The following is a 24,971-nucleotide window of genomic DNA, read 5'->3' on the forward strand; positions in this document are numbered from 1 at the left end:
GCTGAGGCATCTCCATCGAGGACCCTTTCCTCGAGCTGTCCCCGCCACCAACTCATTTCTCTTGCTGTGTCCTGCGGGTCTCCTTCCCAGCACTTGTCACCACAAATGACAGCTGACTGTAGGCACTTCTGTTCTCTAAAGTCCCCCGGACACTGAATTAGCACCTACTGCACCACAGCTCCTAGGGACACGGGGGCTGGGCTCCTGCCAGCCTCTGGTCACAACCCACTGGCACATACCCTCGTGAGATGTACGCTTCTGTTTAAAAACACCTTATCTAACATACGTTGTGTATTCAAGTACACTGAGCTCCAGCCCACAGGGCTGTGACTCCCACTGGAACGAAGCTCATGTAACACGCATGCTTTCTCCCCAGAGGGCCTTCCTGTGCTTGGGACACTGACCAGTGCTTCTGCTGTACACGTGGGGCCATTAGATTTTGTGAAATCGGCCATAAAAAGCACAAAAATGCAAAACAAAAAGAAGTGGCAGTAAAGGGACCACGAAAGGACACCAGCTTCCGGTCTGAGCTGGCCCAGGGAGGCAGGGCGTCTCCACCTCTGGAATAACTCAAACTGCACATCAGGGAAGGGCCACATACCCCCCATAAATGACTCCTAGCAAGGAGGTGGATTCGCAAATACGGAATCCGTGAACGATGAGGCCAGATAGCTATGCTTTGCTTTGCTGGCCGCCTGGGCGCGGGGCGGCAGATGCTTACGGAAGTCCTCCTTGAGGTAGCCCCAGCCCGAGATCAGACACTTCTTCCCAGGCGGGAAGACGTGGGTGGCGGCCGGGAGGCACACCGGCTGCACGTGTCTGCTGAAGGGCAGGGGGCCTTGCAGCTCGAGCACCGCCAGGTCGAAGTCGGCCGTGTCCGGGTCGTAGGAGGGGTGCCTGATGATCCGGGCCACGCGGGCCCGCACCGTGCTGGCCTCCGAGCCGCTGAGGAAGGTGGTGCCCGCGTAGGCCACCCACTCCGTGGGCTCCTGGAACCTGCAGGGCAGACAAACCCCACCTCAGAGGCCCCACCGAGGATGCGGCTGGAGGGTAAGGAGAGCGAGGCACCCACCCAGGGGAAAGATGTCAAGGGGGCACCCCAAAACTCAGCCACTGAGACTAATAATGGTATTTTCATGCAACACTGTCGAAACTCAGAACTAATGCAAACAAACAAAAGAGCATGGTGCACAAATTATCAACATTTAAACAAAGACAGGATCCGCAGGGCTGGGATTAGGGCAAGGCGAGCGAGGCCCTGGACAAGGGCTGGCTGCCAGGCGCAGTCGCACAGCCGCTCTCGCTCTCAGCTGTGACGGCGTCACCACCGGCATGCAGGAGGCTGTCCTCTGCACAAGCATGCACGGGAGTGGTCCAGCGGGTGCCTAGCATGCACAAGGTCCTGGCTCAACCCCCCGCACCTCCATTAAAATAAATAGAAACCTAATTACCTCCCCGCTAAAAAGAATAAAAAATAAATTCAAAAAAAAGTTTTTTCATCCAAAACAGAAGATCTAAGAGTTGGAGGTGGGTGGCAGTGAAGGAAGCTCCAAACACATTAGATACAAAACAAAACAAACAAAAAAAAGTGCACAGGAGATTCAGAGGTGGTGGGTCATGATCTTTTCTACTTAATTTCAAATGGTTTGGCAAGAACATATACATGTAAACATATGTGTGTAGGTACAGACAGACAGATGAAGAGCCTGGGAGAGGAAGTGAAAATGGAAAAATATTAACAGCCCTTGAAATCAGATACAGGCATGCGGGTGTTTGTCATCCTATTTTTTTGTCTTTTCTATTTAAATATTTTTATAATAAAATATTGAGAGGAATGAAGTTAAAGTGATAAAAACCAACTCCTGGTGCCCTGAGCTATGTGACCACTGGGCCCCAGACCACACCTCCCGAGGGAGGGAGTGGGTTCCCCCCGGGAATCCCAGCAGGCCGTTGGGACAGTGACCCCCGGGGTGGTTCGTGGCCGGGGCCCCCCGGGGGGCCCTCATTTCCCACCGCCCCGCCCTCTCCCCTGAGGACTCCTCAGATGGAAACAACCAGAAAAGCAAGGCCTGGCACAGCCAGAGGCTTCCAGAACCTTCTCCCACCTCTTGGCCAGCTCTGTTCTGATTGGCCACTCAGGTTGTTAAAGATTCTGACCATCCTCAACAGCAACAACAAACGACCCAATTCAAAACCAGGTTAAGAGAACCCCCCGAGCAGACATTTCTTCGCAGAAGATGCACAAATGGCCAAGAAGCATGGGAAGAGGTGCCCAGCGTCACTGGCCATCAGGGAGACGTGCATCGGGACCACAGCGAGGCACCCCTTCACCCCCAGGGGAGGGCTGATGTTAAAAGCAAACAAGCCCATGAGGTGACAATGGCTGGGGGGACGGGAAAACGGGGAGAGCAGCCCGGACAGGGGAGCAGAGACCCTGGGCCCCCCTCCCCCCGGGAGCACGTTCAATCCCAGCCGTCTGCAGGCCCGAGCCGAGCCAGGAGCAGCGCAGCACGGAGTCTGGGGGCGGGGCCCGGGGACAGCCCGGCGAACAGGCCCTATAAGCCAAAGAACAGAGGCCCGGGGGCCAGGCTCCCAGGAGTAAAGGAGGAACTCTCTTACACCAACTCGAACTCTCAACCTCACCTGTTCGGCTGCTTTCCTGCCGAAAATTCTCATGTTTTTTTCCGCTCACAGAAGCACTCCCCACTTGTTGTTTTTTTTATTTTGTTTGGAGTGGGGAAGTAATTCGGTTTATTTATTTATTTATTTATTTAGCGGAGACACTGGGGATTGAACCCAGGCCCTCAAGCACGCTAAACGCGCTCCACCACTGAGCTCCACCCACCTCCAGCCCTCCTCATTCCCGAGAGCCTCCCTGGACCCACCTGCTGGTGATCAAAGAAGGTGGATGATTTCTGGAAGCCATCAGTGATCCTGAGACAAACTGCCCCTTCTACCCTGGGAGCTGGTGCTTTCTATTTTTCACCTTCTCCCTCGAGCACAATCTCTTTTAATAAAGAGCTTTGCTTGGTGGGGGCGTAGTTCAACGGTGGAGCACGTGCCTAGCATGCAGGAGGTCCTGGGTTCAATCCCCAGTACCTTCAAAACAATTAATTTTGAAAAATGAAATTAAATTTTAAAAAAAAGCTTTCCTTGCCTAAGAGTCTAGGGGAAGTGTTATTTCCATGGCATTGCTGTCCAAGAACCTGGGGAGGGCCTGGTACCACCACCACGATGGAAGAGACTGGACTCTAACAGAAAAGATCCGCACAAAGAAGGAACCACAGTAAGCTGGAAGGAGGCGCGGACCATAGTGGGCAACCCCTGCACTGGAGAATCACTACAGGGCAGGGCTGCTCTCACAGGAGGGAGGGTCCTGAGCCCCACGCCAGTTGCCCTGGCCCCGGGTCTGCACCAGGATGATGAGCCCCCAGAGCATTTGACTTTGAAGACTGAGGGGCCTTAACTGCAGCGGCCCCAAGGGCTGGCGGAAGCAGAGACTTCACCCTTAAAGGGCCACACAAAACCTCACGTGTGCCAGGCCCCAGGGCAGAAGCGGTAATTTGACAGGAGCCTGGGCCAGATCCGCCTGCTGGTCTCAGAGGGTCTCCTGGGGAGGCGGGGGGGGGGGGGCAGCTGTGGCTCACCCGGGATATAGGATAAACACTGGGGGCAGAAATACTGGGGGACATGCACCCCTGTGATCTCTGAGGCTGGCAGCCCCATCATAGCTCGTTCGCACGGACACCTGGCCCTGCCCAGTAGGCTGTAGGCGCCAATCAAGTAACTGGGCAGGGCCACAATGCCCCCCTATCAGCAGACAGGCTGTCAAAAGACCAAAGCACCCACAGCTGCCCCTGGACTCCCCCAGGCACGGCCCAGCCCACCAGAGGGCCAAGACCCAGCTCCACCTGCCAGGGGCAGGCCAGGTCCCTCCCACCAGGGTGGCCGTGCAAGCCGCTAGACCAGCCTCACCCCCAGGGGGCAGACACCAGACACAAGAAAGCTAGGGTCCCGCCATGCAGGCCTGAGCCTGCCCTGCACCAGCCGGGCTCCAGCCCTGACCCCTGGCAGGTCCACTCAGCCTTCCAGAACCCCAGACCCTGTGCCCGGCTGCGTCAGGGACCAGCCCCCCGCCTAGGATCTGGAACCAGCTCTGGGATCCCTGGGCCCTGCAGTCAGGCTCCAGGAACCAGCTCTGCGTGCCAGGGATCAGCAGGAAGCCCAGGGTCTAACCCCAGGATCGGGCTTCCCCTGCCAGTGGGTGGGCGGGCGGCAGCCCCAGCGTCTTCAGGGCCCTGACTCTGCCCACCAGTGAGCCAGCCCTGACCCTCAGGCCCCCTGGGGTTCCGCGAGCAGCCACCTCATGACCAGGCCCCGCTGGACGGCAGCCAGCAGCACCCGCACAAGGCAGGGCAACCAAGCAGGCTGCGGGCCGAGCCAGAGCACCACGTAGCCAGCCCGCCGCCACAGGAGGGCCGCGCAGCCCTCCTGGGGGGGGCCCTAGAGCACAGAGCTGGGTGACGAGAGGGGGGCGCGTGGTGGGGACGACAGGGCGTCTCCTACGGAGGGCCACTGCTCCAAGGTCGAGAAACGCAGCTAACCCACCATGTACGTGAGATGCAAACAGCAACTCAGATAGAGTGAGAGGCAGGAGGGAGTTCCAGACCAGGGCACAAGGCAAACCACCAGAGGAGGAACCGAGCGAGGTGGAGCCGGGCAGCCCGCCCGAGAAGGAGCTCAGGGGAATGACCGTAAAGGCGATCAGAGAACTGCGGAGGCGGGTGGATGCAGAGCAAGAAGTTAGAAACTGTCAGCAGTTAGAACATGTAAAAAGCCACCAGAGGTGAATACGGTAACTGCAATGGAAGACACGCTAGGAGGAATCACCGGCAGGCGAAGTGAGGCGGGAGAACGGGAGAGTGAGCTAGAAGCCAGGAGAGGGGCAGGCACCACCGCAGAAGAGAAAAGTGAAGAACAAACGAAAAGAAACGAGGACAGTTGACAAGGCCTCTGGGACAGGAAGCACACACTGCAGGGGTCCCAGTGGGAGAGAGGGACAGAAGGGGCCCGAGGGAGTATCTGAAGAGGTAATAGCTGAAAATGTCCCTAACTTGGGAAAGGAGAGCCCCCCGTCCAGGACAGAGTCCCACCCACGACGGCCCGGAGAGGAGCACACCAAGGCACACCGCGCTCAAGACGACAGAAGCCGAAGATGAAGCGAGACCGTGAAAAGCGAGAAGGGAGAGGCAGCGAGCAGCCTGCGAGGCGGCCCCCGCAGAAGCGCCACCGGCCGGCGGGAGCGGCGCAGCTCATTGCACGTGACGAGGGGGATCCCGCGGCCGCGAGCACCCCGCCAGCGGGCCCGCGCAGACGCTGTGGGGAAGTCGAAGGCTTTGCAGACAAGCAAAAGCTGGGAGAATTCCGCACCAGCAAGCCAGCTGTACGACAAGCGTTCAAGGAACCTCTCCAGGCCATGGGGAAACTGGAGCCCTTGTGCGTGGCTGGTGGAAATGGAAAACGGTGCAGCTGCTGTGGGAAACAGGTTGACGGCTCCTCAGAAGAGGAAACATAGAATCGCCATGTGACCCAGCAATTCCACTTCTGGGTTTATGCCCAAAGGAACTGAAAGCAGTGACTCAGACAGTTGTACACATATGTGCACAGCAGCATTATTCACAACAGCCAAAAGGTGGAAACGACTCAAGCGTCCAGCAATGGGTAAATGAATGAACATGTGTCCATCCACACACTGGAATATTATTTGGGCATAAAAAGGAAAGAAGCATTGACACCCACTACCAGGTGGATGAACCTTGAAAACATGTTAAATGAAATGACAGTCACAAAAGGACACATACTGTCTGATTCCACTCACAGGAGGTCCCCAGAGGAGTCACATCCACAGAGACAGAGAGGTGGGCACAAGGGGCTGGGAGAGGGGAGGAGAAGTCTGTGTTTCATGGGGACAGAGTTTCAATTTGGGAAGATGAGAAAGTCCTGGAGATGGAGGGTACAGATTGTTGTACAACAGTGTGAATGTAGTTAATGCCACTGAATTGTACCCTTGAAATGGTAAACTTATATTATATATAGTTTGCCACAATTTTAAAAATTTAATGCATTTAGATTTAACAAAAAGAAAAGAAAAGGAGGGAGGGAGGGAAGGAGGGAAAAGTTCCAAGGGGCTCTGAGGACACCCAGGAAAGACGGTGTCCCCAGAGTGGAAAGACAGAGGCGTATGGGAGCGGGGATGGACCCAGCCCACAGGGATGCGGACTCACTCGTTGAAGCAGTGGGCAGCAGACACCAACCACCTGGCACTGACGACAGCGGCTCCACAGAAGTGTTCGTTGTTTTCTCGGAGGCTGACTTGCCAAGGGAACTCCCCTGGGGATGCTCCCACACCACCCACAATCCTGCCGGTGATCCTCCAGCCAGGCTGCAAACCACAGTCTGCAATACAGAGATCGCCAACCAGGACCCCAAAAACGCAGGACCATGGCCCCGTTCCTAGCACATCTGCCTCCAGTCTCTCATCCCCACGGCCCCCAGGTTCAAAGAATGTCAAAGCCAGCAAACCCCCAGAAGCTGGGGGGCAGCATGGAACAGACTCCCCCTCACGGCCTCAGAAGGAGCCAGCCCTGCCGACACCCTGACCTCGGACTTCCAGCCTCCGGAGCTGGGAGCAAATACATTTCTGTTGTTTAAGCCACTCAGTCTCAGGTCCTGTGTTTTGGCAGCTCTGGGAGATTCATGCCCGAAAGTCAGCTGTACAGGTGCCACGAGCCTCCGTGACCTGGACAGCAAGGCTCGGGTGGGCTCCCCTGGCGGAGACACTTCGCGGGCGCTGGCGCACAGGCTGCCGGCAGAACTAGCCAGGCGCCGTCCACGCGGCTGCGGGGAGAGGGGGACCGGCGCGCCCTCAGCCTGCGCGCCTGCGCCCGGCACCTTGTGCTGTGCAATTTTCGCCTGTGTCCCTTCACCGTAAGAGGCTGTAACTGTGCGCATGACAGCTTTACTGAGTTCTGTGAGTCCTTCCAGTGAATCACTGAGCCCGGGGGGCTTGGGGTGCCTTGTCTCTGCCTCGTCTCCCTTTTCTGGGCGGCTCCACCAGGACTGTTCAGTCTCCTTTTGTGTCCTTCAGTGAAGTTCTGTAATTCTGTGTAGTTACTACTGGCTTGGCACATGTTCATTTTATTTGGTGTTGCTACTGATCGTGAGTGGGATTTTTCCATTATATCTCCTAACCTGTTACTACTTGTAAAGCAAAACAACAGCTTTTTTTGGTTAGTAACCATCGTGTCTTCCCCTCATTGCTGAACTGTCTTATTTTTCTAACAGCTTGTTAGTCAATTTATTGCTTCATTTAGGTAGACAATCATATCCACTGCAAATTATGACAGTTTTCCCCCTTTCTTTCCAACGCTTAGACCTGTTCTGACTTTACTGCATGGGCTAGCACTGCTAGAAAATGTTGGCAGCATCTCAGTTGTCATTTCTGTCTCCCACATCCTTCTGGTGACTCCCTACTACGTACCAGACAGACCTCCACTTCCGGGCACTCGAGGCTCCCCGTGGCTTGCCCAGGACCTCACATCGGCCTGAACTCTTGCCCTTTCTTGCTCCAAGGGGCCCCCCTCCACACAGCTCCAGCTCTCCCTGCGCTGTGTCTGCTCTCACGCTTCTTGTCTATCACAGGTACCCCTCCACTTCTTTGCTCCAGTGAGTGCCACGCCCACGTGTCTGCACGTGATGGACACGGTGGGCCAGAGAGCAGACCCAGACGGGCAGACTGACCACAGCGGGCCTCGTCGGAGCCGTCGGAGCAGTCTGCTGTGCCGTCACACTCCGGGTTGCCCTTGGTCACACACTGGCCGTTCCCGCAGGAAAAGGCGTTCCCGGGACAGCGACCTGAGGGTAGAGAAGGAGCAAATTCCCAACCTCACTCCATCTCTCCTGGCTGCAGGGAGAGTCCGCTCTCCACGTGGAAACTCCAGAGCATGGAAAACGTCTCTTCCCTGCTTCCTTTTCCCTGCGTGTTTCTGAAATAATTTTCTCAGAATGAGTACAGAGATACACCACGAGCCAGCCAGCCAGCCCCGGGACCAGAGCCAGGCCACAAAGTCCACGTGCTCCGTGTGTCCTTCTATGTGTCTAGCAGCCACGTTCTTAAAAAGTAAGAAACAGGTGAAATTCATTGTTTTAAGTTGTGGTAAAGCACACATAACGTCAAAGTTGCCATTTTAACCATTTTAAGTGTAGGGTTCACATTCGGAGCCAGACGTTCTCTGTGGGGAGGGTGTTGTGGGCACTGTGGGGTGAGGGGCAGCATTGCCGGGGCCCCCCAGTCATGACGACCACAGACACCCCCAGACACAACCAAGTGTCCCCCTGGGGGCGGGGCCACCCCTAGCTGGGGACCACAGATGTGAAGCGACACGAGTGTGTCTCCACATGTGTCGTGAGCTGTCAGGATAATCACCAAGATACTGAAGGCAGTGACATTCAGGTGGGACCTATTCTTTTTTTCTTTGCCCAAACTGTTTTTCTTTTTGTCTTTTCTTTTAATAACAACCTTCCACCGCTTGAACAACAACAACAACAACAACAACGCCTTCTCGTGATCGTGCTTGGCCACGTACGGCTCAGACTGCCTCATCCCAAAATCCTCTGCTCGCACGGGACTACGCAGCCGTCTCCGCGGCAGCGGCTGGCGCACAAACCAGCACCGACTGCGCTGCAGGGCTTTGCTCTGTGCGCCTGAAGGAAGCCTCAGGAAGCCCGGTGGGGTGACTGCAGGCGGAGAACGTCCGGCCGAGGGCGGCAGGGAGCTCCCGGGAGCTCGAAAACATACCTGATTTTAAGTCTCTTTCCATCGGTGGCCCCTTGTGGCTTCCTGCAGCAAAACAGGGACGAGATGCAAGCTCACTCAGTGAGGGTGACGGCCGTTGAAACATCGTCCTGCAAAACGGGGAGCTGTCCTGTCCACCCGGAAGCCACTGAAATTCCGACTTAAATTGGTGAAGGTGACATCAGATGAAACCTGCTCCTCAGAGCTGGCGCGCAACAGCGTGTCCCGCGCCGCAGGCAGTTCCACCGCCCGGGCGAGGCCGCAGACTCGCCAAGTGTGCCAGGGGTGGCGGTGAGGGGGCCGTAAATGTCCCACAAGGCAACAATTTTTACTTAAATTTGGGGGGAGAGTTAATTAAGTTTTTATTTACTTATTTTAATGGAGGCACTGGGGCCTGAACCCAGGGCATGCCAAGCCCGCGCTCCCCCACTGAGCCATACTCCCCTAAGGCAGCACTGTTTTAATCTGAACAATCTGAACTCACGTCTGGCCCTCGAGTCACAGGGCACCACAACCCTAGGATCGCAGAGCATCAGGTCTACTGTCATGCCTACACCCGGGGCCGGCGAACCGTGGCTGGGCGCCAGATCTGGCCGCCACGTGTTTGCGTAATAAAGCTTTATTGATACACAGCCGTGCCCATTTGCTTCTATAGTGTCTTTGCTGCCTTTTTTTTTTTTTTTTTTTTTTTTTTGGCTACAATAGCAGAATTGAGCCATCTCCACACAGACCCAAAGGATGGAAAAGACAAAAGTAGTCACATGCCAGCATTTAGAGGCTGCCAGTGCCTGGTCTATACCATTGAGGGTAACACGATGTGCATGTGCCTGTGTTACCAGAGGGGTGATTACTGAAAACCTGAAGTTTAAGGCAACTTCCAGCCAGCTCCCTGCCCCCCTCACATCCCCTCCTGACGTCTCCCCGTCTCTGTGCCCACTTGCCTGTGAGCTGGGCGGACACGATGGTGCCGTAGGCGGCCAGGGGGATGCCGCGTCCCTGCAGCCCGGCCCGGAGCCCCTGCTGTAACAGCTCCTCCTCCAGCCCCAGGCTCAGCGTCCGGAGGGCTTGCTGCAGAAAGTGCAGCCGGAAGTGCACGAGGACGCTGGAGTTCCCGTCCCTGCAGGGAGGACAGCGGCCCTTGGGGCAGGAGGGCTCCCCTCTGCTGGAGTCCTCTGGACTCTCTCGGGGGTCCACCAAGGTCCATCATCCCAAAGGAGGCCCCAACTCACCTGTAACTCAGCACCGTGCAGCCCACGCAGCTGGCCTGCAGCTCTGTCTTCCGAAAGCTGCTTACAAACTACAAGGGAAACAAGAGCAGCAGATGAGAGAAGGGAGCAGGGCGCCGTCCCCATGGAGACCCGTGTGTGCCGGGGGAGCCGTACAGGGTGGCAATGCACCTGCTCTCAAATGCCCCACGTGCAGCCAGTTCAGAGCTGAGTGAGTGATGGGCAAGGGCATCTCGAGACCACGCCTGCGAGGATGCTGCTCCATATGCAGGTGACGGGTAAACACACGTGGTCCCTGTGCACACGGGAGCGGCGCTCGGCCGTGACCAGGAGAGCAGCCCTGACACCCGCTCCCACGGGGCTGGACCCTGAGAGCACGACGCTCAGGGAGAGAAGCAGACACAGGAGGACGCACAGCGTGTGAGTCCACGGATGTGAGGCGTCCGGAACAGGCCAGTCCCCAGACACGGGGAGGGGGCTCCTGGCTGCCAGGGGCTGGGGGGGAGGTACGTGACTACTAATGGGCACAGGTACTTCTGGAACTAGTGGTGATGGTTACACCACTCTGTGAATGTACTAAAACCCACTGAATTGTTCAATTTAAAAATGGACACTGCAGAGGGGAGTGTAGCTCAGTGGCAGAGCTCATGTTTAGCCTGCACAAGGTCCTCGGTTCAGTCCCTCATACTTCCATTTAAAAAAATACGTAAACGAAATTGCCTTCCCCCCAAAAATAGTTTTTTTTTTAAATGGCTAATTTTATGTTATGTGAGTTTTACACTGAAAAAAAAAAAAGCCCTGTGGCTGAGTCTGCTTGGCACAGGCAGGTTCTGTTAGGAACGCCCCTGTCCTTCGTGTGCTGTGCGGGTGACCGCCATCCGCGTCTCCCAGGATTGTCTGGTTTTAGCCCCGAAGGGCTGCATCCCTGCCCCCGGCACCTCACGGGACCTACACGTAGGTGACCGGTAACCCCGTTTATCTGCTCTCCCAGTGTAATTACTGGCAGCGTCCTTGTCCCGTCCAGGTGTCCTGGCTTAGGGGCTAAGTCTCACAGTCACCATCCCCACTCCCTAAACACACGTGATGCACAGTTAATTCTTCCTCCTAAGACATCCTTAATCCAATCTGCTTCTCCGAACGGCTCCCTCCGAGTCCACGTCCCCACTGCCTACACCTAGACCTGGGCTGTCCTGTAGAACATTCTAGACATTTCTGGAATGTTCCACAACCACCTAACCCCACCGGGCAGCCGCCGGCCACATGGGGCTCCTGAGCTTTTGAAATGTGGCTGGTGCCACGGAGGAACAGCTTTTATTCTGTTTTAATTAGTTCACGCTTACACTTCAAAACAGACACTGGATTCGGTTACTGGAAAACTCGTGAGTGTCTCTGGAGCATCCTGGGTCTGTAAATGTTACGGAATCTGACTATGGGTGGGGAGCTCCCGATGGAGCAGCGTCTGCACTGAGACGTGAGGGTAAAGCACACACCAGGCTTCAAAGACAACCCCTGGGAGACAATGCAAAGTAGCTCACTGACACCTGCTTTATTTGTGTTGATGGCAGGTTGAAATGATAACACTTTGGATATTGTGTGTTCCATAACATATATTATTAAAAATCATCTTACCTGTTTCTTTTTACCTTTTTTTTTCAACAAAACTGTGGCTACCTGAAAATGTTACATTACGCGTGGTATTGTGTTACATTTCTGTTGGGCAATACTGCTGAGGATGCAGGACTGAGGTTAGCAAACTAGGCCCCACGGGCTGACCTTGAACCATCGCCTGTCTTTGTAAAGATCACGAACGAGAATGGTTTTTATGCTTTGAAATGAATGGAAAAAATCAAAAGAAAAATATCTCAGGGTGCATCAAAATGACATGAAATGTGAATATCGGTGTCCACAAATAAAGCTTTATTGGCACGTGGCCACGCCCACTCATTCGGGTCACCTGTGGAGGCTTTTAGGCTCCAAAACAGGGCTAATCAGTGGAGACAGACTCTCTGGCCCCTAAAAGCCAAAACTTTGACCCTCTGGCCTTATAGGAAGATGTGTCGACTTCTGGTCCCAGTGATGGAGACTCCTAACTGTCCCCTCGCTTCTCTCCCATCTTACCACACACTGAAAATGAATTCACACCTAGTCACCTTTCTACTTCTCTTAGGATAAAATTTAAAGCATTTTTTAAAAATTGAGGTATAATTCACCTACCATTAAAAACTCACCTTTTAGATGCTCAATTTTGCTGATTATCAGAGAAATGCAAATCAAAACTACAATGAGGTACCACCTCACACAAGTCAGAATGGCCATCATTTAAAAGTCCACAAATAATCAATGCTGGAGAGGGTGTGGAGAAAAGGGAGCCCTCCTACACTGCTGGTGGGAATGCAAATTGGTGCAGCCGCTATGCAGAACAGTATGGAGATTCCTTTAAAAACTAAAAACAGAGCCACCATATGATCCAGCAGTCCCACTCCTGGGTATGTATCTGGAGAGAACTAATTCGAAAAGACACCTGCACCCCAGTGTTCACAGCAGCACTATTGACAACAGCCAAGACCTGGAAGCAACCTAAATGTCCATCGACAGATGACTGCATAGAAAAGCTGCGGTGTATTTATACAATGGAATGTTACTCAGCCATAAAAAATGAAATAATGCCATCTGCAGCAACATGGATGGACCTAGAGATCATCATACTAAGTGAAGTAAGTCAGAAAGAGAAAGACAAATACCGTAAGATATCTACATGTGGAATCTAAAAAAAAATCAGGCAAATGAACTTACTTACAAAATGGAAACAGACTCACAGACATAGAAAACAAGCTTACAGACTAGCACAGCATTGTACATTGACTATAATTCAACTGAAAAACAAATTTACGGTTATGGGGGACAAGGGTCGGGGAGGGATAAATTAGGAGTTTGGGATTAGCAGATACACACTACTATATATAAAATAAACAAGTTCCTACTGTATAGCACAGGGACCTATATTGAATATCTTGTAATAAACCATAGTGGAAAAGAATATGAAAAATACATACATATACACATGTGTATAAAACTGAATCACTTTGCTATACACCAGAAACACATTATAAATCAACTACACTTCAACTGAAAAAAAAATAAAAATAATTTTTTAAAAAACACGTTTTAGAAGTGTACACTTAAATGGGTTTTAGTATATTCACAAGAGTTGTACAAACTCATCACAATCAATTTTAAAGTAGTCCGTTACCCTAAAAGCAGCCCCGTCCCTGTCAGCAGTCACCCTTGCCCCCCCAGCACCTGACGACCAGGAACCCCCTCCCTGTGTCTGGGGACTGGCCTGTTCTGGACGTTTCACATCCATGGACTCACACACTGTGTGTCCTTCTGTGTCTGCTTCTCTCCCTGAGCGTCGTGCTCTCAGGGTCCGTCCACGTGGGAGCGAGTGTCAGGGCTGCTCTCCTGGTCACGGCTGAGTGATGCTCCCGTGTGTGGAGGGACGCGTGGTGTGTATCCATCATCTGCTGATGTACCCTTGGGTTGTTTTCACTTTGGGGCTGTTAAGAATCATGCTGTGAACGTTTGTGTGCAAGTTCCTGTGTGGACACATGTTTTTGTTTCTCTTGGGCTGACCCCCAGGGGCGGGACTGCTGGGTCACAGGGTAACTCCATTCTTAACCTTTTGAGGAACCGCCAGACCGCTTTCCACAGCGGCTGCACCATTTCATGCTCCCACCAGCCATGCAAGAAAGTTCCGATTCCCCCACTGAGATGCAGTTGACCACCGCCCAGGGTGGCCTACAGATCCGGCAGGAGGCGGTTCCCACCGGCTGCTCCGCTCCCCTGCGTTCTGGAACGCAGCAGCCCCGCCACGCGAGGCAGGCCCCGGTGGTCCCACGCGCCCCTCCGTGCCTCCCAGCCCACCCACCCCACCCCCCTGCTCTGCGCGCGGCTCGGCCAGAGCCTGCGGCGCCGCCCTGCGCCGGCCCCGGGGACGCTCACCAGCGTTTCCAGGGCGGGCGTCAGCGTGCGGTAGTAGTCCGAGGTCGCCTGCTGCAAGCTGGGTGCAAACCGGATGCCCTGCAGCTCGGCCGTGTGCTCCACGTGGGCGCCCTGTGCAGAGAGCGAGGCTGCGGACGAGACCAGGGCCCCGTGAGAGCGCCCCCTGCGGGGCAGGGCCCCGGAGGCGCCTCCACCCGGGCCGGGTCACCCTGGCAGGCGGGCGTGGGCTGACTCCTGGGGGCTGAGTACTTGTCACCTCTCGCACGCCACCCGCTAAAGACCCCCAGGTTTCCTTGAGGACAAGCTCCTGCCTGTCCCTGTCCCGCCACACGTGCCTGGCCCAGAGCCTGAGGCTGACTTCAGCCAAAATTGGATGAAATGGTCTCAGAAGACTTTCCCTCGACTTTGAAACAATTCCCACCTCCTCCCTGGGAAGTAGGCCCCAAAATGCCCCACGGGCACGGCCAGGGGTGCCAGGACCCCGAGGGCCCCGGCCCACCACGCCACCCTCCGAAAAAAGTTTCCAGTGGTGGGAAGCGCTGTGTCAAAGCCGACAGCAGCAAAGAATCGCTGGCATGAAGGCTTTCAAGGCGAAGAGCACAGCCCACGGAGGCGGGTTCTGACAGTTGGAAGCACGTGACACTGGCAAAAGGGCACGCCAGGCGCACGTGGTCGGCGCGGGGGGCGGGGCCAGCTCAGGGGTGGAGCCCGTGCTTAGCGCGCACGAGGCCGGAGGTTCGATCCTCAGTCCCTCCATTTAGAAAAAAACAAGTAAATAAACCTAATCACCTACCCCTCCAAGAAAAAAATAAAATCAAAAAAAAAATAAAATGGAAAATTTAAAAATGATCAGCATTGCAAAATTTAAAAAATAAAGTAGCAGGAACAAAAAAGAAACAAAGTACAAAAAATAAATACACAAAAGCAGCGACCACACAGGCCGTGAGAGCCAGGCCCCCCCCCCAGCTCTAGCCACGTGAATGTTTCTCTAGACCGACACTGAGGTATCTGTTTACTCAGCAGATAGAACAGCCCAAAGCAACTCTAAAAATGGTTGTTCTTCTCATTCAGGGAACTAAATCCCGCTGTGCAGACCCAAGTGCCCACGCTCCGCGCCCCCAGTAATCCTCCCGCCTTCCCTCAGAAATAACCCGGGCCCCCGGGAAGCCGGAGAAACGGCCCAGCCCGAGCCCGTGTGCTTCTCCCCTCCCCCAGGGCCAGCACGTCCCAAGCGACATTGTGACCTGTCTGTGCAGGGACAAATCTGAGTCCTAATTTTAAAACTGGTTTTACATTTTCGTGCTTCTTAAAGCCTTCCTTGACCTCAGAGGTCCTGCTGGAGCAGAGAGTGTATCTACCTGTTGTTCCCAAAATGTACCTGTGCGTCTAGAGTGGAGGTATGGCACCGTCCCCTGCCTCTCCCTAGTGTGGGGACGGACGGACGGACACACACACACACACGCACACGCACGCCCGCCCGCCAGACTTTCCTGCACTTCACCCCACAGCCACTAGGGGGCCTCCGGCAGCCGTGCCAGGCTGCGAGCTCATCCAGACACTCATATATATATATATATATATATTCAGTATTCGGGGGACCCACATTGCATTGCCAACTTATTATCTTGCCACATGAAAGCACGCCACCCCCCAAAATGCCAGTTGCCATCATCATTTCATGAACAGAAGGTGACTGTAACACCCCACCCAGAACTAGGGAGCCCATCGTCTCAGAAGGAGCCTGCGGGGGGAGGGGTGGGAAGGACCGAAATGGGAGTCTGGGGCTTTAGATACACACTGTTACATGTAAAATAGACCAACAGCAGGGTCCTAACGCGCAGCCCTGGGAGCTGTGTTCAGTACCTGGTAATGGCCTATAGGAAAAGGAACATTTGTATACCTGAATCGCCATGCTGTACGTCAGAAACTAACACAACATTGTAAATCCACTCCCCTTCAATTAAAAAGAAAAAGAGGAAGGAGCCTGGTCCCTGAGCAGGGCTGCCTGGCAGAACGTCCCATGGTGATAGAACGCTCTAGATCTTAACCGTTCCCCGCAGGAGCCACGAGCCACCTGAGATGAGGCTGGTGCGGACGGAGGAACCGAGTTTTAACTGTCATTCAACTTGAAATGATTGAGTCTAGAGAGCACTGGGGCTCGGGGCTACCACACTGACAGCCCCGGCTGGGGGCAGTCGGGGGACTCTGCACAGCTGGCAGGGGTCTGTGGGTCCTTCTACCAGAATATAACAGGCACTTCCTCGGGGGGAGGGTATAGCTCAGTGGTAGAGCGCGTGCTTGGTATGCACAAGGCCCTGGGTTCAATCCCTGGTACTTCTATTAAAGAAGAAAAACACATTTTTTTTAAAGAACTTCCTTTGTTTTTCTAATGGCAGCTCCACATGGTTCACGATGGGTCATCATTTTGCACATTTCACTGTGAACAATATGAACACACACTGGGAGCAAATATGAAATGGGAGCCCTTGTCAACTGGGACGGAGGACATCAACGACTGTTCACTTTTTATACTTTCAGAGATTTTTCAGATTTCTCAAGAGTTTCTTAAAAAGTTCACTTCCCTATTGATCTCCATTTCACCGTGGCCATGTGTCTTCCCTGAAGAACCCCGTCAGTGGGAAATCTGAAACACGCAGGCACGGCCTCCAGGCCCAGGCATCCCCACCCAGCCCAGAACTGAGTGCAGCCACGCCCAGCACCCAGCCTGCTGGCCTTCCTCTTGGGTGGCCTCCGTGGCCTGCATGCTCAGCCCTTTGGCTCTGGGACACCGCTGAGCTCCTCCTGGGCATCTCTGTGCCACTCCCCTGGTATGTGGACCCGTGCAAGCCCATGGCCACTCACCCACAAGGACTCCCAGGGTGACGATGACGATGCTGGTGGCCACCACAGACACGAGGACCACCCGGCAGCACGGGGTGTCCGCAGCCAGGACATCCTTGGAGGCCCCGGGCACCAGTTCTAAGTCCCCGGTGGCAGGTTCCATGGGTCCCAGATGTGACAGCAACCTGGACGCCAGCGCAAAAGAGACAGAGAAACAAGGTCAGGGCGGGGGGAGGCATTTCTCTTTCCCTGAGCAAGGGTTTTACTTGTGCTGACATGACCGCCGTCCACAGCACCTTAGATGTCAGGGGCTCCACGCAAAACAGTCATAAAAACCAGAATATTAACTATTATATATAGAAGTAGATTAAAAAAAAAACAAACTTCTGTAGAGCACAGGTACCTATATTCAGTATCTTGTAGTAACCTGTAATGAAAAAGAACATGAAAACGAATACAGGTATGTATACGTATGACTGAGACATTGTGCTGCGCACCAGACACACGTTGTAACTGACACGTTGTAACTGACTATACTTCAATTTTAAAAAAAGAACGGATTTGAGGATTTGACGTGAGTGCTGCCTAGGCTGCCATGTGCCGTGGGTCCCTCGCTGGGAAGACTGTGGATGAGTTTCTTGCAGTTGCTGTAACAGGTCACCACAAAACCCGTGGCTTACAGGAATCCACACTTATTACCGTACAGTTCTGGAGCTCAGAGTGCTGTGTATAATAGGGCGCCATGTTCCCTCCACAGGCAGCCGTCTGCAAGCCAGGAAGAGAACCCTCACCAGAAGCCGACACTGCCGACACCCTGATCTGGGACTGCCAGCCTCGGGAAGTGTGAGAAAATCAGTGTGTGACGTTCCAGCCCGTCGGTCATGTTTGTCATGGCAGCTTGAGGGGACTGGGACCACACACCCTGCAGCCAGACCCCGTGTCCTGGTCTGGGACACGTGTCACAGCTGATAAGCCAGCACTGACCCACTGCTGCTAACCAAAGTCCACAGTGTATTCAGATTTTCTGTTTCCCCCAGTGTGCTTTTCTGCACCAGGATCTCCTCGAGGACCCCATGTGACACTCAGTTGTCACATCTCCTTGTGACCCTTCTAGGCTGTGACTGTTTCTCAGACTTCGTGCTGCCCCAGGCAGTCTTGAGACTTCGTGGAATGTCTCTCTCCAGAGGTTTGTCTGGTGTTTTTCTCATGGTTACACTGGAGCGACGTAGGGGGTATCTGGTGGAATCCCCACCACCACCAGGCCCCACTGTCCACCCCTCCATCACCAATGGAGTCGCCAGCAGCCTCCTCTTACACTGCGTGGCCTCCACCCTTGGTCTGGGTGTAGGGCCCCTCCTCTGGGAAGCTCTCCTGACTTCTTGCACCCGTTACTGACCCTCCTCTGTCACATTCCTGGAGCGTCCTCTCTGCGACCAGCTCTCCTCTGGGATCCCACATCCGTTCACCCCCCCCAGAGGATCCTCAGCACAGAACACCCACAAGACGCCCAGATGTGTGTGGAAGGAATGAAGCCTGTGGACTAGTCACCAGCACTGGGCTGGATTTCCCACGTAGTTGGTTGATAGAACACAGTCAGACCATTCTCTAAATTCACTGTGGTCAGCGACCTCTCCCTACGCTTTCTAAAAGGTTCACCGTTTTTCAGCAGACTCACCTGTGACTACAAATAAAGTTAGCAACACAGAATCACAACAAGGGTAAAGACGATCCTGGTCCTAGTGTGCACTGACCTCATTTTAAAGGTAAATGTCTAGTCTGGGGTCAGCTGGCCCCACGCCTTGATTTTATAAATAAACTTTTATTGTAACACAGATATGCTCATCCGATGACATCAGTGGTTCTCAACTGGGAGCAATTTTGCCCCCTATGGTGATGTGTGGTGATGCCTGGAGACATTCTGGGTTGTCATGACTGGGGGACGCTCTGGCATGGAGTGGGTGGGGCCAGGGAGGCTGCTCACACCCCACAGTGCCCAGGACACCCCCACAGAGGACACTGCAGCCCAAGACATCAGCGGTGCCGAGTCTGAGAGGCCCCAGGGCACGTACTATCTCTGGCTGCCTTTGCGATGCAGCGGTGGGGTTGGGCAGTCAAGACAGAGACCGAGTTGGCCTGCAAAGCTGAGCATAGTTACTCTCTGGCCCTTTAGAAACATTTGCCCATCTTTGCACAAGGCCATTCCCAGCTGGTAAGTTACCACGAACACTTTGATGAGAAGCAGGATTTACAAATATGAATGCCAGTGTCTGACCAGACATCAAAATGCAGCTGCTGGCAAAGTGGCCTCTCCTTCTGCTGTTGGCTCACTCTCTTTGGCACAGTGGACTCAGCCCAGGGAGGCCCACAGAACACTGCAGCGCGGTAAGGTGGGCACAACCCGAGAGATGGAACCAGACAGGATCCAAGATGGCGGCCACAGCCTGCCTCCACGGTCACCCCTCTCCCCGCCTCCCCCATGTGTGAGCGAGCCTGCAGCTCGCTCCTGATGGAGAGCTTAGGGCAAGGTGATTACCCGTGCAGGGCTACATTACATCAGATAAGAAGGCCCATCTTGTTGGGAGCCCTCTTCCACTGGCGCGGACCAACGGTCCTGTTGGGGAGCTCCACACAGAGAGCTGAGGCTGACCTCTGACCGACAGCCAGCAAGATGCTGAGGCCCTCAGTCCTGCAGCCGCAAGGAACTGAATTCTCCCCACAACCTTGTGGGCTGGGAAGTGGATCCTTCTCCAGCTGGGAGACTCCAGATGAGATGGCAGACTTGGGTGACACCTTGACTGTCGTCTTGTCGGAGAACCTGCAGACCCAGCAAAGCTGTGCCCAGGCTCCTGACCCACAGACACTGAGAGGTCACAGGCGCGCTTTGATTAAGCCACCAAGCATGTGCTGATAATGTTTTGCAGCTTAGAAAGTGAACAGAACACCACTTCATCCATCAAATGCTATTTAAACATCAACTGTTGGCTCCATTTTTATAAGTCTGCAAAATGTGAGCATTAGGCTGATTCTCCATTATAACAGTTAATGCCACTTTTTAAAAATCTCTTATTAGGAGGGATTCAGGGTAAGAAGATCCATGTGACTTAACTTCTTTGGCCTCTAGTGTCTTCCTCTGTCAAATGGGTAGAATGCAATGCCTGCCATCCAGTTGATTTTTGCCTCCCCTCCAGAGTCCAGGACCTCAGCTCCAAGAGAGCAGAGCTGAGAGGTGGTGACAGGCTGAACTCTGACACTTTTGCCTCTGAAATGTCTCCATGTCAAGAGCCAACAAATCCACTTAAGGCAGTTGGTTTCTGCCACTTGCAACCACAAGAGGCTTGAATGTGTTAAGCTGTACCCAGCGCCCCGACCAGGTAATTCCCTCACATTCATGGGACCTGAACAGACCTTCGTTCCAAAGCCAGCATGTCTGCAGCCTGCAGAGAAGCTTTTTCTCCGGAGGGGGATGAATCACCTTCGGTCTATGCAGAGGTGGATCTCATTACCTCCCCTCCGCCTCTGCTTCCCCAGGATGCTGCCTCCACCATGTGGGTGGAGAACGATTCACACCTGGCCTCTGACATGCTCTTCCCCACTAGAACACCTCAGAGAAAGAAGTCGGGGAGCCATCCCATTCTATTCCCCTGACAGGGGTCCATGAAGGTGCCCACTTGGTAAAGTGCTTCTCTGGAGGGAGTGGAGCTGTTTTTTGAGGTTGGGACAGATGAGCAGCTGGTTTGGATATCAGATAAAGGACAGGAAACTTCAATTTCAGGTGAACAAGACAAACAACCCCGTGATGGTTGATTTTGTGTCCATGGGGCTGGTCATGGTGGTAGAAACATTATTCTAGACGTTGCTGTGGAAATGTAATTAACATTTAAATTAGTTGATGTTGAGTAAAGCGAATAAGCCTCTGTAGTGTGGGTGGGCCACATCTAATCAGTTGAATACCTTAAGACAAAAGACCACAGTCCCTCCAAAGAAGAGAGAATTCTGCCTCCAGATGGCCTCTGGACTGGAGTGGCAACATCAACTTTTCCCTGGGTCTCCAGCCTGAGCTGCAGGTTTCAGATTTGTCAGCTCCCACAATTGTGAGTCAATTCCTTAAAATCTCTGTCTCTGTCTAACTGTCTGTCTGTCTCTCTCCATTCTATTGGTTCTATTTCTCTGGAGAAATCTGACTCCTACAGTCCCTAATATGTCTTGTGCAAAATTTGGGACATAATTGTACGAAAAAAAAAAGATATTTGTTATTTGTCTGAAATTCAAATTTATCTGAGCATGCTATATGTTTATTGTTAAATCTGGAACCCCATGCTAGGGCCCAGCCAGAATGCCTCATCCTTTCAAGGTAGTATGTCCCTGCTGGGAAAAGCCACCCTGCACCTCACAGCCACCAACCAGAGCCGGTGAGAAAGGAGAGCTGTGCTGGGGTGGTGGGGAGTGAGGCCGCACAACACTCACCCCTTTATTCTTACACTTGAGCTGAATTGCCTTCTGAGGAGCCAGAAAACCGCTAAGAATCACTTGATGAAATGTTTTAAGGACAAAGACACCAAGATTCACTTCTGTGATTAGGGCTGGAAACTCAAATTTAGTGTATGAGCTCACTGACGTTCCCCCTCCTACAAACACACACACTAAGTTCATTCAACCCCAGATGCCCCTGCCACCCCCGACCCTGCAGGTTTTCTAAGGATTCCTGTGTTCTCTAAATTGTCTTGTCATCACCATCATTCGAGCACAGAAGGGGCCCTACTGCTATTTAGCATCAAATATAGAAGCACTATTCATTCAGTTTCTATCAACCTGATATTTATGACGGGCCAGGCCTGGCTGCTCTGTGCTGGGTACCCAGCCCTGAATGAGACAGATGTGATTCTCAGCTCATAGAGCATAAATCTTAGTGACAGAGACCCAGGTAAATTAAAATTGTAGCTACAATAAAGGCTGGAAATAGAGATACAGACATGGGGCTTTGAGTCTCTGTGAAAAGGAAGCTTTGAGCTAGACTAGGGGCCAGGGGGGCTCCCTGACAGAGGGGCGAGTTGTCTGAGTTCTGAAGGATAAACAGGAATCCACTAAGTGGCCAGTGGAAGCAACAGATGTCCACACAGTAAGAACAAATTATGTAAAAGCTCTGCGGCAGGAGAGAGTAAGTAAAGGCCATCACAGAGGAAGTATGTCAGTCAGCTACTGCTGCGTAACAAATCACCACAGGTGCCATTGCTTAAAACAACAGACATTCATTATTTCGCAGTTTCTGTGGGTCAAGATTCTGACATGTTTTAGTGGGGTCCTCTGCTCAGAGTCTCACTTGGTTGTGAGCAAGGTGTTAGCAGGGCTGCATTCTCACCCAGAGTCTCAACTGGAGAGGGATCCACTTCCAAGCTCCCTGTTGCTGGTGGAATTTTCTTACTTGTGGTTGTAGCGCTGAGGTCCCATTTCCTCGTTGGCTGTCGGCCAGTGGCTGCTCTCAGCACTGGAGAGCTGTTTAGTTTCAAGCAAATTTAGAAAGCATTTACAACTCCCATCTTGACTCTCTTTCTCGATATCCTGCCAACACCTACAGTGACCAACTGTCTCAGTTTTCATGGGGCTTTCTCTGTTTTAGCCACAAAAATCCCACATCTCAGGAAACTCCTCAATTCCTGGCAAACAGGGACAGTTGTCACCCCATAGGCAACATCTAAACATAATCTGTCCAAAATGAAATGAATTTTCTTTCTCCAAAACTTCTCTCATTCACACAGTTGCCCAACCCTGAGTTCTCACATGCACTTGACCCTCCCCAACTTTAACCAACAGCTGATAGAAAATATTCAGGAAAAAAATCCCAGAGAGTTCCCCAAAGCAAAACTTGAAATTTCCACATGCCAGCCAACTACTCACAGAGCACTTACGCCATGGTACGCTGACATTAAGTCATCCAGAGATGATTTGAAGTGTATGGGAGGATGTGTGTAGATTATATGCAAATACTAAGTCACTTTATATAAGGGACTTGAGCATCTGTGGGGTTTGGTATCTGTGGGGGGTTCTAGAACCAATTCCCCTGGGATACTGAGGGACGACTGTACTTCCTCCCATCAAGCCTCATCACCAAGTCCTGCAGATTCTATATCCTGAATTTCTCTACAACAGAGGTCACTAAACTTTTCCTGCAAAGGCCCACAGAATAAATCTTTTCATCTTTGTAGTCCCACAGTGTACATTGTAAGTATTCAACCCTGCTATGACGTCATGAAAGCAGCTCTGGGCACATGTGAAAACTGGGTATTGCTGTGTTTCCATAAAATGTTCTTTACAAAAGCAGGCAATGGGCAGGAGTTATCCTGTGGGTATAGTGTGCTGACTCTTGGTCAGGATCCATCATTTGTTTTTATCCACACTTGCCTAGCACAAGTCGCCACCACCTCGAATCTGAATTATTGCAACAACTTAGACCCTCCACTCCATTATCCACACAAGAGTCACAGTGAACTTTCACCAGGAAAACCCAGTGACTCCTCTACTTGTAAGCAGTCAAATCCAATGGGTGAAGTGTAGAAAAACAAAGTAAAACAAAACCTTTCAAGAGAGACACACACTCAGGCCAGCTTCTGCAGGATTCCCATGGATAACAGCATGCACAGGATGGGCTCACAATCTGAAATTACAAAACACACTAGGGGAAAAACCACCACCAGCAAGAGCAGCAGACACAGAAAGGCAGTACTAGGCACTGAAGATGTTCAGGAAAGGAACCACCCAAGGTTATAAAACAAGCACGCTTAAAATCCCTTCAGACATAAAATAATGGAAAATATGACAAATGGCATCATGAAAAAAATAGGTAAAACTTAAAAGCAGAAGTTCTAGCAGTGAAAACTATAGTCATTAGGATTAAGTTCTCAGTAGAGGGGATAAAAAACAGATACAGGTCAGTAAAGAATAAATGACTCCAAAGGCAGATCTGTTCCCCAGAATGCGAGAAGAGAAGTAAAGATGGAGACCCCGTGGCAGAGGGTAACAGCCACAGGGCCCAGAAAGAGTGGAAGGTGCCATCGTGGGCCTCACATGGGGCTCCAGAAGGAGAGACTAGACAAAGGAGAGAGGCGGTATTATCAGAGAGACTAACTGAGAATTTTCTATAGTTGTTGAAAGATATGCACCCTCAGATTTGAAAAGCACCATGACCTACAGAATAAAAACAAAGAAAAGACTATAGAAGTAACCGGAAAGAAAAGACGGATGATCTACAAAGGAAGGGTGAGGAAGAGTGAGAGCAGATTTCTCATCAGAAACAAGAGAAACCAAAAGTGAGGGAACAATGTCTTCAAATTGCTGAAAGGAAATACATTAATCAACAATTATACCCTTAAATCCACTTCGTCAAGGAAGAGAATGAAATATAGACGTTTCCAGGAAGAGACTGAGAAGCCTGACCACTAACAGACCTTCACTGAAAAAGCTAAGGATGTATCTGGGGAAGAATAAAACTGAATTCAGAGGAAAGATGTGAAAAACGAGAATCACCGTGAGACTAGAAACTGGTAGACGTGTGGGAACATCTAAGAAGCACGAAGTACATAAAATAATAATAATGGCCAACTTGGGGCGTACAAAAACCAAGGCTGAACTAACACACAAGGTGGATGGGTTGATGACAGTCAAAAGATGTTAAGGTTCAGGGAAAAAATTCCAGAGTTTGTTAAGTGAAGTGTGCGTGATAACATTTTAAGTGTAACTTTAATAATAGAACTAAAATGGCTAACTTCCCAAAAGTAGAGTGAAAAAAAATACAGAAGCAGGAAAAGGGGAGGAAGAAGAAAAAGAGAAAGAAAAATGTAAACGTACTGAAGTTACAAGGTAGAAGGCAGAATTCGTCAGTTAGACTTTTTTTAAGCCGTCACATGTTTTAAGTGGTCTCTTGTAAACAGCAAAAACACAATATGAGAGAGAGAAAAATTCTGAACTCATATGTACCAAACAGCGAAATCTGACACTGGACCAGTTTGTTTAATGGACCTACATATTCCTGGCATTAGAGAACAAACATACTTTCT

The 24,971-nt window shown here is 52.2% G+C and overlaps 1 protein-coding gene and 1 non-coding gene across 10 annotated transcripts in view; one reads left to right on the forward strand and one right to left on the reverse strand.

Annotated features, from left to right (window-relative positions):
- TMPRSS9 (transmembrane serine protease 9) overlaps positions 1-24,971 on the reverse strand; it is a 47,453-nt gene that overhangs the window by 12,196 nt on the left and 10,286 nt on the right. For 7 of the 9 annotated variants that reach the window (XR_012501689.1, XM_074351194.1, XM_074351198.1 and 4 more), the window contains exons 2-9: positions 16,945-17,108; positions 14,083-14,210; positions 10,084-10,151; positions 9,796-9,971; positions 8,858-8,899; positions 7,801-7,914; positions 6,285-6,456; positions 722-996 (exon numbers count right to left, since the gene is read on the reverse strand). Coding sequence is in view for 8 of the 9 variants with exons in the window: in XM_074351194.1 (XP_074207295.1) it covers positions 722-996; positions 6,285-6,456; positions 7,801-7,914; positions 8,858-8,899; positions 9,796-9,971; positions 10,084-10,151; positions 14,083-14,210; positions 16,945-17,086 (1,117 nt within the window). In the remaining variant the exon portion in view is untranslated. Of the gene's footprint in view, positions 1-721; positions 997-6,284; positions 6,457-7,800; positions 7,915-8,857; positions 8,900-9,795; positions 9,972-10,083; positions 10,152-14,082; positions 14,211-16,944; positions 17,109-17,714; positions 17,857-24,971 lie in introns of those variants that run through there. The other 2 variants (XM_074351193.1, XM_074351192.1) reach the window with 2 other exon arrangements.
- Positions 16,350-16,422, forward strand: TRNAT-GGU (transfer RNA threonine (anticodon GGU)). Its single transcript has one exon. It is a non-coding gene; the product is annotated as a tRNA-Thr (tRNA).

Source organism: Camelus bactrianus, chromosome 22, assembly GCF_048773025.1.
Source record: "Camelus bactrianus isolate YW-2024 breed Bactrian camel chromosome 22, ASM4877302v1, whole genome shotgun sequence".
Classification (NCBI taxonomy): domain Eukaryota; kingdom Metazoa; phylum Chordata; class Mammalia; order Artiodactyla; family Camelidae; genus Camelus; species Camelus bactrianus.